Source organism: Cololabis saira, chromosome 18, assembly GCF_033807715.1.
Source record: "Cololabis saira isolate AMF1-May2022 chromosome 18, fColSai1.1, whole genome shotgun sequence".
NCBI classification, from domain to species: domain Eukaryota; kingdom Metazoa; phylum Chordata; class Actinopteri; order Beloniformes; family Belonidae; genus Cololabis; species Cololabis saira.
The window spans coordinates 34,013,017-34,027,619 of NC_084604.1; the positions used below are offsets into that span (position 1 = coordinate 34,013,017).

General features: G+C 37.9%; 1 protein-coding gene across 1 annotated transcript in view; it reads left to right on the forward strand.

Annotated features, from left to right (window-relative positions):
* LOC133464810 (PH-interacting protein-like) overlaps positions 1–14,603 on the forward strand; it is a 62,545-nt gene that overhangs the window by 8,944 nt on the left and 38,998 nt on the right. The window contains 6 exon segments of the mRNA XM_061746998.1: positions 121–221; positions 2,984–3,024; positions 4,738–4,836; positions 6,785–6,941; positions 9,035–9,169; positions 14,412–14,540. Of these exon segments, the coding sequence (XP_061602982.1) occupies positions 121–221; positions 2,984–3,024; positions 4,738–4,836; positions 6,785–6,941; positions 9,035–9,169; positions 14,412–14,540 (662 nt within the window).

Sequence of the window (14,603 nt, forward strand, 5' to 3'; positions counted from 1 at the left end):
CTGTGGCTACTCCTTTTTTTTAAATAATAATAATAATAAAAAAGAAGCCTTTTAAAGAAAAGGTTTTTTCTAGCTGATTCTACACGTGTGCGTATACCGATCTTGTTTACATTTGTCCAGGTGGCATGTTCCTCGCCACGGGAAGCACTGATCACATCATCAGGGTTTACTACTTTGGATCAGGTCAGCCGGAGAAGATATCGGAGCTGGAGTCACACACAGTAAGTCAATAATGGGGCTTTTTGTGTATTTTTTGAGATTAGGGCTGGGGATCGATTCAAATGTCAAGAATCGATTCAATTCCGATTCTTAAGATTCAGAATCGATTATCAAGATTTGATTCGATTTGATTCCGATATTGATTTGGGTTAGTGTTATTAAAACTGTTTTTTGAGCTGTTGCATGAATTATATGACTGTAGTTATGCAAAATATTACTACTAGTCTTATATTGAGATTAAACAGCAAGTATTGCAGCTAATGATGCTGTAAGGACCAATCAGCTCCCAGAATGCTGATAGAACTGCTTTCAGAAACATCATGTGGGTCAGAATTACCAAACAGATCCAGGGAGGAAACAGAGACGGATGAAATCGGTTTTATTTTTTTCCACATTCCGTTTTTATTTGTTCCATTTTTGGTCTATTTTGGTTTTTAATTATTGAGCATTTGGTTTTTAGCATTTTTTGCAAATGTAACCCCAAGACAGTATATAAAGTAATGAAATATAGACAATTTATGCAATTATAACCTAACACTTTAATGTTTTCATACCTTTTAAACATATTTAAAGGCAAAAACATGGCACCAGTTATTCTCGTGTCCAACAAAACATTCCTTTTTTGGGGATAAACAAAAAAATAACCAAAAGTTGTAATGTAATGATGGAAAAAAAAAATATACATAAATAAATAAAAGAAACCCCCCCCCCCCCCAAAAAAAAAAATTTAAAAAAATCGATCTTTAAACATATGAATCGATTTTTAGGAACTAATATGAGAATCGATTTAGAATTGGGGAATCGATTTTTTCAACACAAGCCTAATTGAGATGAACCAGCAGGCAGCTAGGAGTTGGAGCTACAGCGTTACGTTCAAACAACCTAAAGACTCGTTGAAGAGGCTCGTCAGTGCCCGTCCCTTATCAATGTCTGACTGATATTGAACGAGCCTCATATCTGGAGCCGTCAGGGGAATCCCTGCTCGGGCCACAGCCAGGCATTAACTGAGGTCACAGTGAGGAATCCCAAAGGGAAACGATAGGGCAGATGCATGAAACAGGCAGCTACATTTTTTGTTATAAAAGATTTTTATTAACAAGCTTCAACTGTCTCTGTAGCGCGGACATGCATTCGTTTATCCACGATCTGTCTTCAGAACAAAATTAGTGCAAAAACGGCTTGTAATGTTTTGTTATTTTTACTTTCTTAGACCCTTTTGTAACTGGTTATGCCCCATCTCTCACGGGTGCTTGGTTGATAAAATATGGAGAGTTTGACCAAGTCACTGTCAGGCCGCATGGTGCGTGTCCCTTCGCCCATAAGGAATCAGTTAATGCAAACGGGGAAATGACTTTGCTACTAGGGGTGTAACAATATATCGTGCCACGAAATTTCGCGATACAAAAACATCACCATACGTGTCGTGGAGGTGACAAACTGTATCGCGATATTGGGTTATTAATATTAATCTATTGTGTTGACTAGAAACGCGTATCCGACCGCGGCTCGACGCGCGGACCAAAATCTGACTCCGCTCAGAAGAAACTAGTCCCGTTTTGAGCTCTGAACCTTTACTAATTTAAGGCTGGTGTAGAGTTAAGCCTTACCTTATTAAATTAAACCTTTTTAGTAGGATAAACACGGGAGGAACTTCTTCCGAGTTCCAGTGTACTTTAATGTCCCTCAACAGTGTAGGATTTTAGAACATCAACACAGCACCTAGTGCCGTACTGTGGCGTATCACTCCGCCCAATCTAAAACAGACTAATCACTACAGATAAACTGACTAGTGTCATTATAGTCCCTGATTTACATCAGAATATAAAGAATATATTTATAAAATAATCAACCCTGAATTACCAAAATAACCTTCTTAACTAAAATAAATCTCTTACACTTATATGGTGAGCATGAATCAATCTTTTTTATGATTTAAAATTTTATGTATTTATTTACTTTTATTTATTTATTTAATTTTAGTTGTTAAATTTCTGGAAAAGAAAAAAGTAAAATCGTACATGAGAGAAACTATTCAGTTTGTGTCTAAATATTTGTACTTGTATGAAACTGAAGATGCATAATGCAAACCTGACATTTACTTTTAGTTCAGTTTGTGGAAAATGGTTGGCCTGGCTTTCTCTTTAAAACTTAAACAGTTATAAAGCATTACAAACTGTAACAATAGGGCAAACGTACAGCATTGTTTTGTATTTTGTGTCTTTCAAATAAAAGACCATTTTTTTCCAGTCATATGTTCCTCATTCAAGGTTGTTAAAAAAATACTGCTATAATATCGTATCGTTATCATGACCTCAATATCGTGTATCGTATCGTGAGATTAGTGTATCGTTACACCCTTATTTGCTACTGCTCGACAACGGGTCCTACAGTTTGAACAGACCAGCAATGAGCTGACTCTGGAAATCGTGTCTAAAATCAGTTTTAATCAGTACAAGAAGGTGAAATTCATTTTTAAACCATTAGAGATAAAATTCTAATTCTAACAGGCTCTTTTTGTTTGAATAAAAGATCCATCTCGTCTGTTTTCTTTTGTTAAGAATAATTCCTATTTTCTATCAGCTCAAAAATGTAATTAAAAAAACTAAGAGAAATTAGTGATTTGATCTTCAGTAAAAAAAAATACTATTATTATTACTATTTTAAGCATGATAATTCTTTGTTCTGTTCTGTTCTCGTGCCACGACTGATCAGATGGTGATTATAGATTTGTTTTGACTTCCCTCCCATTTTCTTCCCCATCTAGGACAAAGTTGACAGCATCCAGTTTTCACACTTCAGTGACAGGTGAGTTGTGTTTTTGCGCCGCCTGCGTTTGCACACACAAGTGAGAACTACACGGCGTATTTAAATGATGTGAGACAACCACTGCAGAACGGCCTGTTTTAATGAAACCTCGCGGTGCTGCAGTGTGACTTGATTGTGTCAGCAGAAACACGGACCTGACTTGATGTCTAGTACATGCTCTAACATGCAGCCTGTCTCTTTTTTCCCCCCCTCGCACGCATATACACACTCATGCAGACGGGCTTCTGCCTACACACGCGTGTGCTCTGAGTGTTAAACTGTTTGTGCCTAGATGGGGTTTGCAGAAAAACCAGCTCAGCTATAATTCCTCTCAGTCGCTGTAACCTAAGCAGAGAGAAAGACACACTATGCAAAAAGCAAAGGATGGAAAGGGAGGACGCAGGAGGGCTCACATACTGTACACAAAGACCGGTGTGTGTTTTTTCTGTGTGAGGGAAACCACAGCTTATCTAAGGCCCAATCCCAATTCAACTTCACTCGCCCTTCTTTTCTCCACTCGCCCTTCTTTTCTTCCCTAACCCCTAAAAAAGAAGGGGGAGATTTTAGGGCACTTGAGATCTAGGGCACTTGGCCCAGGTGCCTGTCCCATTTCTCCTACTCCCCCTCGTTTTCATCCCTACCCTAATCAGGAAGCAGAGAGAACCAAAAGCTGTTTTAATTTCAGCTCTAGCGCTGTTAATATGGCACTTTATTAAGTTTTAATATTTTTTCAGGCTCAAAAGTAACCGTTAAGATCCCCAACCTGGGCTCAGTTTATCCAAATAACGCCTGTTAAGAAATTTGACTCGACGTTTTCGGAGATGAGAAAAGCCGCCGGCCCTGGGGAGCAGCAGCAGCTCACAGCCGGGGGGACAGACGTGTCCGCCGGGTCAACCCAGCGCCGTCGTCCCGGGAGAGAAACCTGCAGCTCTGTTGAGAATTACGCTGGCTGAAATAAATCATTTAGGAAGATGTTGGTTTAATAGATGAAATCTAACAGTTGTAGCTACGCCTGTTAAGAAATTTGCTCCAAAATTTCGAGTTTTCTGTCTGCCGGCTCCGGAGCTAATTTATGGTTCCGCTTTAAATCGACGCAGAGCCTACGGCGTAGGGTACGGCGTACGGCGCGCGTCACCGTGTACATCCACGCAGAACTTACGGCGAAGGTTATGTAACCTACGCCGTAGGCTCTGCGTTGGTGTAACGCGGAACCATAAATCCCTTTATTCTGGCGTGATCTTCGGCAACTTTATCTGAAAGTGTGTAAATTACCCAGATAACAGCTGGATTACTTGGTGGTTTCTAAAAAACTATTATATCAGAAACATCCAAAACAAATCTGACGAGTCACAGGATTATTTCTCTCTATTTCTCACAAAAAAATGCTTGCTCCCTCGGTCACAATCTGAGACGACTCTGCCTGTTTCTCGGTCGGCGAGTCAAATCGACGCAGGGCCTACGGCGTAGTTTACGTAGCATTCTGGGAAATTTTCATAGCCCCTCGCTCGCGAAGTCAGCATGTGAAATGCCTCGATTTGAAGGGGATATCCTCAGCCCCTCGCCCTCGTTATGCCCCCTCCCACTAGGTGAAAAGAGGAATTGGGACCACTACCCTCACGGGAACGCGCAAAATTTAGGGGAAGTGAAGAAAACGAGGGCGAGGGGGCCAATTGGGACGCAGCCTAAAACCTGCTTCATGTGTGTGCGTTCTAGGTTTGTGAGTGGCAGTAGAGATGGCACCGCTCGAATCTGGCAGCTGCAGCCTCAAGGCTGGAAGAGCATCCTGCTGGACATGCAGACCAAATTACCTGGGTAAGTATGTGTGTGTACATGCCCAGCAAAGTCTGGCTTTTTCATCAGAGCCGTTGGACTCAGAGTTCAAATCATAGAGAACGCTTTTACTTTTGTTTCATACTGCGCATTGTGCACTGTAAAAAAGAAATATACAGGGGCAGTTAGAATATTTATTGGTCTTTAAACCAGCAGCAAACTCTTTTGCATCTTTATATCTGTTATAATATAATGACACTTAAAAAACGTTGCCAGAGAATAAAAAGGAAGACTTTCTTCCCTGTATTAAGAGTAACACCGTGATTGATGCAGCTTTTAGGCGGCATAGATGCAGGTATCGCAGACGGTGAATGAATGGAGATTACACTCTTTATTACCTGAATAAAAGAAACAAACTGGGTAGCAAACCCATACTTTTTCTTTTTTTTAATATATATATTAAAAAAGGAATTATAACAACATACAACTCATCTGATCCGGATGGTGACTAGACACCATCTAGTTTTGGGTAATCTTAATTTGAGGGATTATTTGCACATTTAGACTAGAAGTTAAAGGATTTTTTCAGCCAAGACAGGAAGATGGCGTAGAAGAAGGCGGAGGCTTGGGTTATATATGAAAGCTACGGGTTTATAGTCCACACAGCTGCAGGCTGTTAGTGGTTGATGTTCACACATTCATTTGCAAAAGTCCGGTCCACATTACAATAAGTAAAGAAACAAAGGCCTGTCACTATAGAGAATATGCCACCACACATTTCTAAGGGATTATACAACCGATCGGGGTGGGATTACTTTCACATTATTATTATTATTATTATTATTATTATTGATATTTTTATGTTTACATCTTTAGTATTTTATAGCTTAGTTTGCCTGTAATACTGATGCTTTACTGATCTAGAAAGTACTGAATGTTTGGTTTAAAAAAAACTGCTTTAGGAGTAGAGCTGGGGATCGATTCAAATGTCAAGAATCGATTCGATTCCGATTCTTAAGATTCAGAATCGATTATCACCATTTGATTCGATCCGATTCGATTCGATATTGATTTGGGTTAGTGTTGCCTGGATTATATGACTGTAAAATAACTATTGAAATAATAATTTCACAATAATTATTGTGAAATAACCAAGAAATAAATAACTCAAATAGGCATTTCAATATCCATTTAAAGTGCAAAAAAAGAAAGAAATTGCAACAGTTCATACAGTAAACTAATTATTTTAGCTTATCTGATTTATTCTGTCACCAGACACACAGCTTGCCATGAAGCACCCGGCATTTTTCAGGTATTTCATGACAAACCGATAACAGAGCTATAAACCAAACAAGCTATAGTAAATATAGATTATATGAACTTCATTGAACTAATATAACATTTAGAAATTTAAGCTGAAATGTCCAGCATTTTCTCTAAAGAAAAGTTCATTTAGTTCAGGAGTTTTCAAAACTACTGGGACTACTGGGATTAAAGTTGACCCGGCAAAAATGTAATGATGAAAAAAAAAAAAAATTTAATAAAAAAAAAAATTTTAATAAAAAAAAAAAATCGATCTTTAGACATACAAATCGATTTTTAAGAATTAATATGAGATTCGATTTAGAATCAGAAAATCGATTTTTTTCAACACAGGCCTATTTAGGAGGTGTTGAAATGTCCTGCATGGGCAGATTTTAACTGTTAAAATTGCTTTGTTTAAAATGTGTTGTGGTTTCTGGAGAGATTTAATGAAGCTTTCAGATCGGTCCAGGTCTTCATTAATGGTGTAAAGATGGAAATACTGGTCTAAATACAAGGAATTGATGAGTTGGGAGACATTTGAACACTTTTTGTCATCCAAGCATTTTTCATTAAGTAAACTTAACTTCTTGTTATTATATTTATTTTTTTAATGTAAAAAAAACAACAAAAATAACAAATGAAGAGACGTCTGCAGCTGTTCTCAATGACACCTTTTTCCTCTCAGGAAGTACAACCCTCCTCCACTGGAAGACAAGGTAACCAAGCTGAAGGTTACCATGGTAGCGTGGGACCGCAGTGACAGCACGGTGATCACAGCAGCCAATAATCTCACGCTGAAGGTTTGGAACTCCATCACCGGGAACCTGGTCCACGTCCTGATGGTGAGTGGGACTTTACCATCTCATACAAGGAAGTTTGTGTTTGAAGAGCAGGAATGGTTGAGCAGTGATTGATTATTGAACGTCACAACTTGTAAAAGCTTTTGTCTTACTAACATGTCAGGCCTCCGGCGAACCAGACTGGATTAAAAAGTATTTTATTATGCCCTTTTTAGCATCACTACTGAGACAACATTGTTACTTGTCCAACATTGTAAATTCAATTGAAATCTATTTGAATCAAAAAGGACTTTATTAATGCATAAAGTGAAATTATAACTGTTGAAGAAGAAGTTACTGAAATGGATGGATGGATGGATGCAGTACTCGAGTTGTAAAAAAAAATCAGGGGGGATGGTGGATTTTATCATATGGGGACAGATAATTTGTGCTGATTACAAATAATATAATATATTACAAATAATAGCAGTGACCAAAACACCTGCAGAAATACTGCAGGAATGACATAGCAGCAGTTAAATGCAGCCTTCTGTAAGCTTTAAATATCCACTGGGCTTACATCAAATACATCAAAACACAACAATAAAAAACACTTTTCTGAACTTATCAATATGACTCTGTCCTTCACAGGATAAGTAAAATGGATCACTGCAAAAACTCACAATCTTAACAAGAATATTTGTCTTATTTCTAGCTAAAATGTCTCATTTTAGTAAAAAAATCTCATTACACTTAAAACAAGACTCATCATTGGAAAAAACTACAATTTCCACCTGTTTCAAGTAGATTTTCACTTGAAATAAGTAGAAAAATCTGCCAGTGGAACAAGATTTTTTTGCTTGTAATGAGAAGATAAATCTTGTCCCACTGGCAGATTTTCCTACTTATTTTAAGTGAAAATTTACTTGAAACAGGTGAAATTGTCAAATAAGTTATTTTTCTGGTGATGACTCTAAATGTTCGAAATAGCATTAAAACCATATTAATTGATGAAATGACATAAGGGATAGAAAGGGGGGATGGAAGTTTTACAGGGGGGATGATTTGGACCGTTTTTATTTCAGGGGGGGATGCCGTCCCCCCTCAACTCCAGTACTGGATGGATGGATGGATGGATGGATGGATGGATGGATGGATGGATGGTGGATGGATGGATGGATGGATGGATGGATGGATGGATGGTGGATGGATGGATGGATGGATGGATGGATGGATGGATGGATGGATGGATGGATGGTGGATGGATGGTGGATGGATGGGTGGGTAGAAAAAGTGGATTACTGAAAAGTAGAAGTAGCAGAGAGAAAGGCGGGGTTGTCATGAATGCATTCGGGTGTCGTGTTTGCAGCTCGGCAACAGCTGAGCTGATGACATCACATGACAATGGAGGGAAGACACGCTTTGATTGGATTGACTTGATTGAATTCTGGGTCTTATTTGTGGCAAATACTCTGTCTTTTTTGGAAAGCTCAGTTAGTTAGTCCCCCCCCCCCCCCCCTTGTATTGTGTCGATTGATCATTAAATTGCAAATAAGTACAAAACTAAACACTAAGCCGGATTAACTTTATTTATTATGTTACTGCTGTCTGTGGTGAGCAGTTCACAACCTCGCAGCATCGCTGGAGACTCGTCTGGAGACTCGTCTGGAGACTCGTCTGTCGTCTTTCTGTCACTGGTTACTTGTTTTACACAAGTGCATTCATTTCAGTTCAATTCAGTTTAATTTATATAGCATCTATTACCATACACAGTGTCTCTAGATGCTTTTCAGATACTCAGAGCATTATCCCAAGGCAAATATTATTAAATATTAGTTCTATTATCAAATCTTGAGGAAATAAATCAAAAATGGCTTTAATGGAGATGTTATGTTTCAGAGCTGCCTGAAAAACATTTTAAAAGGGCAAAAATCAGATCTGGGCAGCAGCATAAAGTAATTGCGCTGTCTCTGTAGTTAAAAAGCTTGCGATTAGTGGCAGTCAAGCCGAAATGTTGGATATCACATAATCCTTTAAAGATGTTTATCGAAAAAAACGAAACTGAAACCGGTTGGTAATGGCACTGTTGTTTCCATCTCCTGTTTTTGTATTTTAGATGCTGCTTATTTGAGATATTTTTGTTGTTTTGCTGACAGGGTCATGAGGATGAGGTGTTTGTCCTGGAGCCGCATCCCTTTGATCCGAGAATCCTGTTCTCGGCCGGGCATGATGGGAACTGTATCGTGTGGGACCTGGTCAGGGGGGTCAAGATCCGCTCCTACTTCAACATGGTTGGTCTCTCGTCAAATGCGTGTCTCAGTGTGTCAATGTGTCACTTCCTTTTGTGTTATTGTTCAGCCCCTGACACGTGCACTCCTTTAAAATGTATCTTATTTTAAAAATGTCATTGTTCTGGGATGGAAACACATGTGCTCTATATTTGTTTCTGAATATGTGATGCTCAGAGGTGTCAAGTAACGAAGTACAAATACTTCGTTACCTTAGTATAAATTTTGGTTATCTATACTTCACTGGAGTAATTATTTTTCAGACGACTTTATACTTTTACTCCTTACATTTTCACGCAATTATCTGTACTTTTTACTCTTTACATTTTAAAAACAGCCTCGTTACTCTATTTCATTTCGGCCTTTAAATAAAAACTATCCAGTTAAATTGCTCCATCCGGATAGAGTGAATTTGGTTGTGGTTGTTTCAGATGTTCTTGTCCAGTTTTGTTCTTACATCCGTTCTCTCAGATTCCTGCAACTAAACTTGGATGTACATTCCAATAAAGGTTAGGATAAATGATAACATGCCTCTGAAGTTTGACTTTTTGCACCATTACAATACTTATAGGCAACTAGTCATCATATCTCCTGCTCTCTGAAACACATGTTAATGCTCAATAGTACACATATATGCTTCTTTAATATATTTGCATTATACTAAGATACATTCATTTTCAATGGCTTTTGTCCTTAATGGCTTTTTCCCCCTTACATTACTTTTACTTTTATACTTTAAGTAGTTTTGAAACCAGTACTTTTATACTTTTACTTGAGTAAAAAACTTGAGTTGATACTTCAACTTCTACAGGAGTATTTTTAAACTCTAGTATCTATACTTCTACCTGAGTCATGAATGTGAATACTTTTGACACCTCTGGTGATGCTTACACACTACACACCGATTTCCTGTTCCTGCGCCAACGCCAGCCTCCGTCCGACATTCTTTCCCTTTCACCCACCACTGCTCTCCCTTTCCTCCTTTGCTTTCACTTTTTCTTTTTCTGTTTGTCATGGGCCATTACCAGAACCAGATTTCTCTTTTTTTCTGAATCCACGGTTGTGGATTTCCTCCAGTGCTTTTGGGTCACCGAGCTTCTTCAAAGCTCCATGTGGCCGACAGGCATCACGACATTAGCTCGTGGAGTCTTTTGGTAAACCTAGAAGTGGGTCAGGCCCTGCAGCAGCAAAGCCGGCCCCAATCATGCCGCTTTCACCGCCGTGCTTTACCACTCGGAGGATGCTTTGATGTCGACAAGCTGTGTGGTTTTTTAGTTTTTTTAACATATTGATGAGCACCTGCTCTTGGGCAGACTTGAGGCACCTCCTTTGTGGTGTTCTGCCTTTTACAACCCGTCTGATAAATAGAGATGCACCGATCAGGATTTTGAGGGCCGATCACCGATAACCGATCACCAAAATCAGTATCTGCCGATCACCGATCACAGCATGAAATCCATAAATTTGTCAATATTGTTTTCTCATGTACAACACTGACATTGTATTATTAGGTATAGAAATTAGGAGATGAGAAAGTATCATGTATTGACTGTTTTATTTCAGGCTGAGGCAATATGCAATATTTCCCACTAGAGACTCTTAGAAACGACTCAGACTCGGCTAACAAAGAGTAAGTGTAGCTAACTAGCTTAAGCTTTTCTGTGGTAATAATCATGTACAACATGTGCAGCAACACAGACAACAGCAGACAAGTTGTAAACTATAAACCTTAGTTTTCCTGTGGAAAAAGGAATTAAATCTTAAAATAAAAATTAATTATGAATTATTAATCTTTGTGAAAGCTTTAGCGATAGCATCTGCTGTTGTTGTTGTAAACGTCGGCTGTTTTGAACTATTATTTTCCGATCTCTGATCAAAACCGATAGGGCCATTATCGGGCCGATACCGATCGGTTGCCGATCGATTGGTGCATCTCTACGGATAAACGACTTGGTAGACTTGGAAAAATAGGATTTTGTGGTATCTAGGGCTGAAACGATTCCTCGAATAATTTGAGTAATTCGATTACAAAAAATGATCGAGGAATTTTCTCTGCCTCGAGGAATCGTTTAATTTCTCCAGCTCAAAGTAGGTATTTCGCCCGGACTACATTTAATGCGGCACAACGCGCTGACGCCGCGCACGTAAAGTTAGAAGAAAGAGGCGGCGGGTATGTTTGGTTTTTGTAACATCATGCTCAGGCAATGAGTCTGCAATGGCCCAGGCAGAGACACATGTAGCTCAGTGCTTAACTTTTATTTTTAATCCACGCTATATTCTTCTGGTCCGTTCTCCTATATGTTCCCCCTCTAAAGCCTGATTTATGGTTCCGCGTTAACTCGACGCAGAGCCCACGCCGTAGCCTACGGCGTAGGCTCTGCGTTGTTGTAAGGCGGAACCATTAATCAGGCTTTACCCGGTACATACATAGGTTTCTCTAAACATCTGTCCCCGTTACAGTTTTAACTAAAAGAAAATGTGCTCCAATACAGCAGGTCTCATAAGTTTATTTTAAACACTGCCAAAACTCAAAATCTTAAAGACTTTAACTTAAAACTTAACTAGAACTTAAAATTAGCTTGACACAAATGAAAGTTCAATTGAAACATGTGGGAAAAACACCTAACCTTTTAAGTTATGTGTGTTATCAGGTGTAATGGCATTTTTAGGTTAGAAATAAGAACATTTCTTAGTAAGATCCTTAGATTTTTGAGTGAAGGCACAGCCATGAACTTATTGTATTATATAATTTAGTCTCGATGTCAATTAACATCTAACATCTTATGTATATTTCTAATTCCTCTTTAACTAAACAAAAATATGTTTTATCCGATTACTCAATTAATCGATGGAATTTTCAGTAGAATACTCGATTACTAAAGTATTCGATAGCTGCTGCCCTAGTGGTATTAGCTTAAGCACGTTGTGTTTGCCTTGTTATTGTGACCAAGAAGAAGATAATATCACATTATATAGCAAAGAAAGACAGAAAGCCTGTTCATTTCATGGTGTTCTCCTGGTTCTTTGTGACATTGTAGTAACATGATTGGATTGGAAGTGCACCGGTCATATATTCTTCTTTCTCTGTTAATCATTTTTGCATTTCCTGTCATTCTCTATGGTAACCAAGGACAGCATGAACTACAATTTCAGAGCATGCATCACTAAGTGAGCTGGTCATTTGGTCGGGTTTTTGAGCAACATCCCGTGTGTGTGTGCATGTGAAAAGATTCATGTTTTAGATTCTGGGGTTTTGCTGAATAGCAGCTCCTGTGGAGACAAATTCTACGTGGTAATTATGAAAGCACAAAAAGAAGAAAATCCCAGAACAGGACCAGTTCTAGAATTGTAGCGTTCACATAAATCCTGCTATATTTCTAATTTTTGTGTCACCTGTTCAAGGCAGCAAAACACACTCAAAGTTATCAGGCTTTTATCATTTATATACAGCCTGCACAGATGATATCCTGCAAACCAAGTTAAAACATCTGCACCCTCTCTGCAAGAACCTGTTGTGTGATATTTGAGTTAAGAGTTCCAGTTATTTGTATAATCAAGGTACTATAAGCAGAGGTGTCTTCAGTATTCACATTCATTACTCAGGTAGAAGTATAGATACTAGAGTTTAAAAATACTCCTGTAGAAGTTGAAGTATCAACTCAAGTTTTTTACTCAAGTAAAAGTATAAAAGTACTGGTTTCAAAACTACTTAAAGTATAAAAGTAAAAGTAATGTAAGGGGGAAAAAAGCCATTGAAAATTAATGCATCTTAGTATAATGCAAATATATTAAAGAAGCATATATGTGTACTATTGAGCATTAACATGTGTTTCAGAGAGCAGGAGATATGATGACTAGTTGCCTATAAGTATTGTAATGGTGCAAAAAGTCAAACTTCAGAGGCGTGTTATCATTTATCCTAACCTTTATTGGAATGTACATCCAAGTTTAGTTGCAGGAATCTGAGGGAACGGATGTAAGAACAAAACTGGACAAGAACATCTGAAACAACCACAACCAAATTCACTCTATCCGGATGGAGCAATTTAACTGGATACTTTTTATTAAAGGCCGAAATGAAATAGAGTAACGAGGCTGTTTTTAAAATGTAAGGAGTAAAAAGTACAGATAATTGCGTGAAAATGTAAGGAGTAAAAGTAAAAAGTCGTCTGAAAAATAATTACTCCAGTGAAGTATAGATAACCAAAATTTCTACTTAAGTAAGGTAACAAAGTATTTGTACTTTGTTACTTGACACCTCTGACTATAAGTTAGAAAAAAAAAATAACCAAAACACGATTGACTGAAGGTAAAGAGGGCAGGATCTCTGATCACACACAGATCACACTGAAGTTTTAGTTTCTCTGTTTCTCTACATTCAGTGAACTTGTTGAAGGATCCTGGTTTTGCTTCCTGGGATACTCAGTGGAGCTCAGGCTTCCTTCAGGACATTTGTCAAATGTTCCTTGTAATTCCCCCCAGTAGTGTTCAATTATAACACTATTATAGTAAAACATATATTGAATCAATTTTCATTCTGCAAAAAAGAGCCATAGGAATAATCAGTAGAAAACGATATAGAGATCCAACAAATCCATTATTCCTTCAGTTAAAATTGTTGAAATTTCATGAACTAGTAGACTATAGTATTCTGCAAATTATGTTTAAAGCTCATAAAAAAACTTTACCAATCAACATTCAGAAAAGATTTGAAAAAAGAGAAAGCAAGTATAACTTAAAAGGAACAGAGATTTTAAAAAAACCAAGATGCAGGACTAAATTGATGGAACGTTGTGTTTCTGTGAAAGGAATCAGTTTATGGAACAATCTGAATAAAGAAAACAAAGAATCCAAATCAAACATTACATTCAAAAGAACAATTAAAGCCTGTATGTTAAGTAAATATAATGAAATATGTTAGTTAAGTTTGATTGACATACCCATAGACGGCAGTAATTTTATTTTAATGTTATTTTTATTTTATTTTATTTTAGTTGTTTTTATTAACTTAGTTGTTGTTTTTTTATTATTATTTTTAATTTATGTTATTTGTGAAAGGGGCAGATCAGATAAGATTCTTCTTCTTTCTGCTCCCTTTTCATTCACAAGTTAGGAACATTTGTGTTTGTATTGAATTGAATTGTTTTGTTTTTTGAGTGAAATAAAGAATAAAATGAAATGAAATGAAATGAATTATCATTTAGTTTGCACCATTTTTTTTCTCTCTCCTTTTCTCTGTGGATAGATTGAAGGCCAAGGGCACGGGGCGTTGTTTGACTGCAAATGCAGTCCCGACGGGCAGCACTTTGCAGCCACCGATTCCCATGGTCACCTGCTCATCTTCGGCTTCGGCTCCAGCAGCAAATATGACAAGGTAACACCAGCAGGTTGATCTTTAATGAGTCCCCCTCCTCGGTGGGTGGTGCAGCTGGATGTT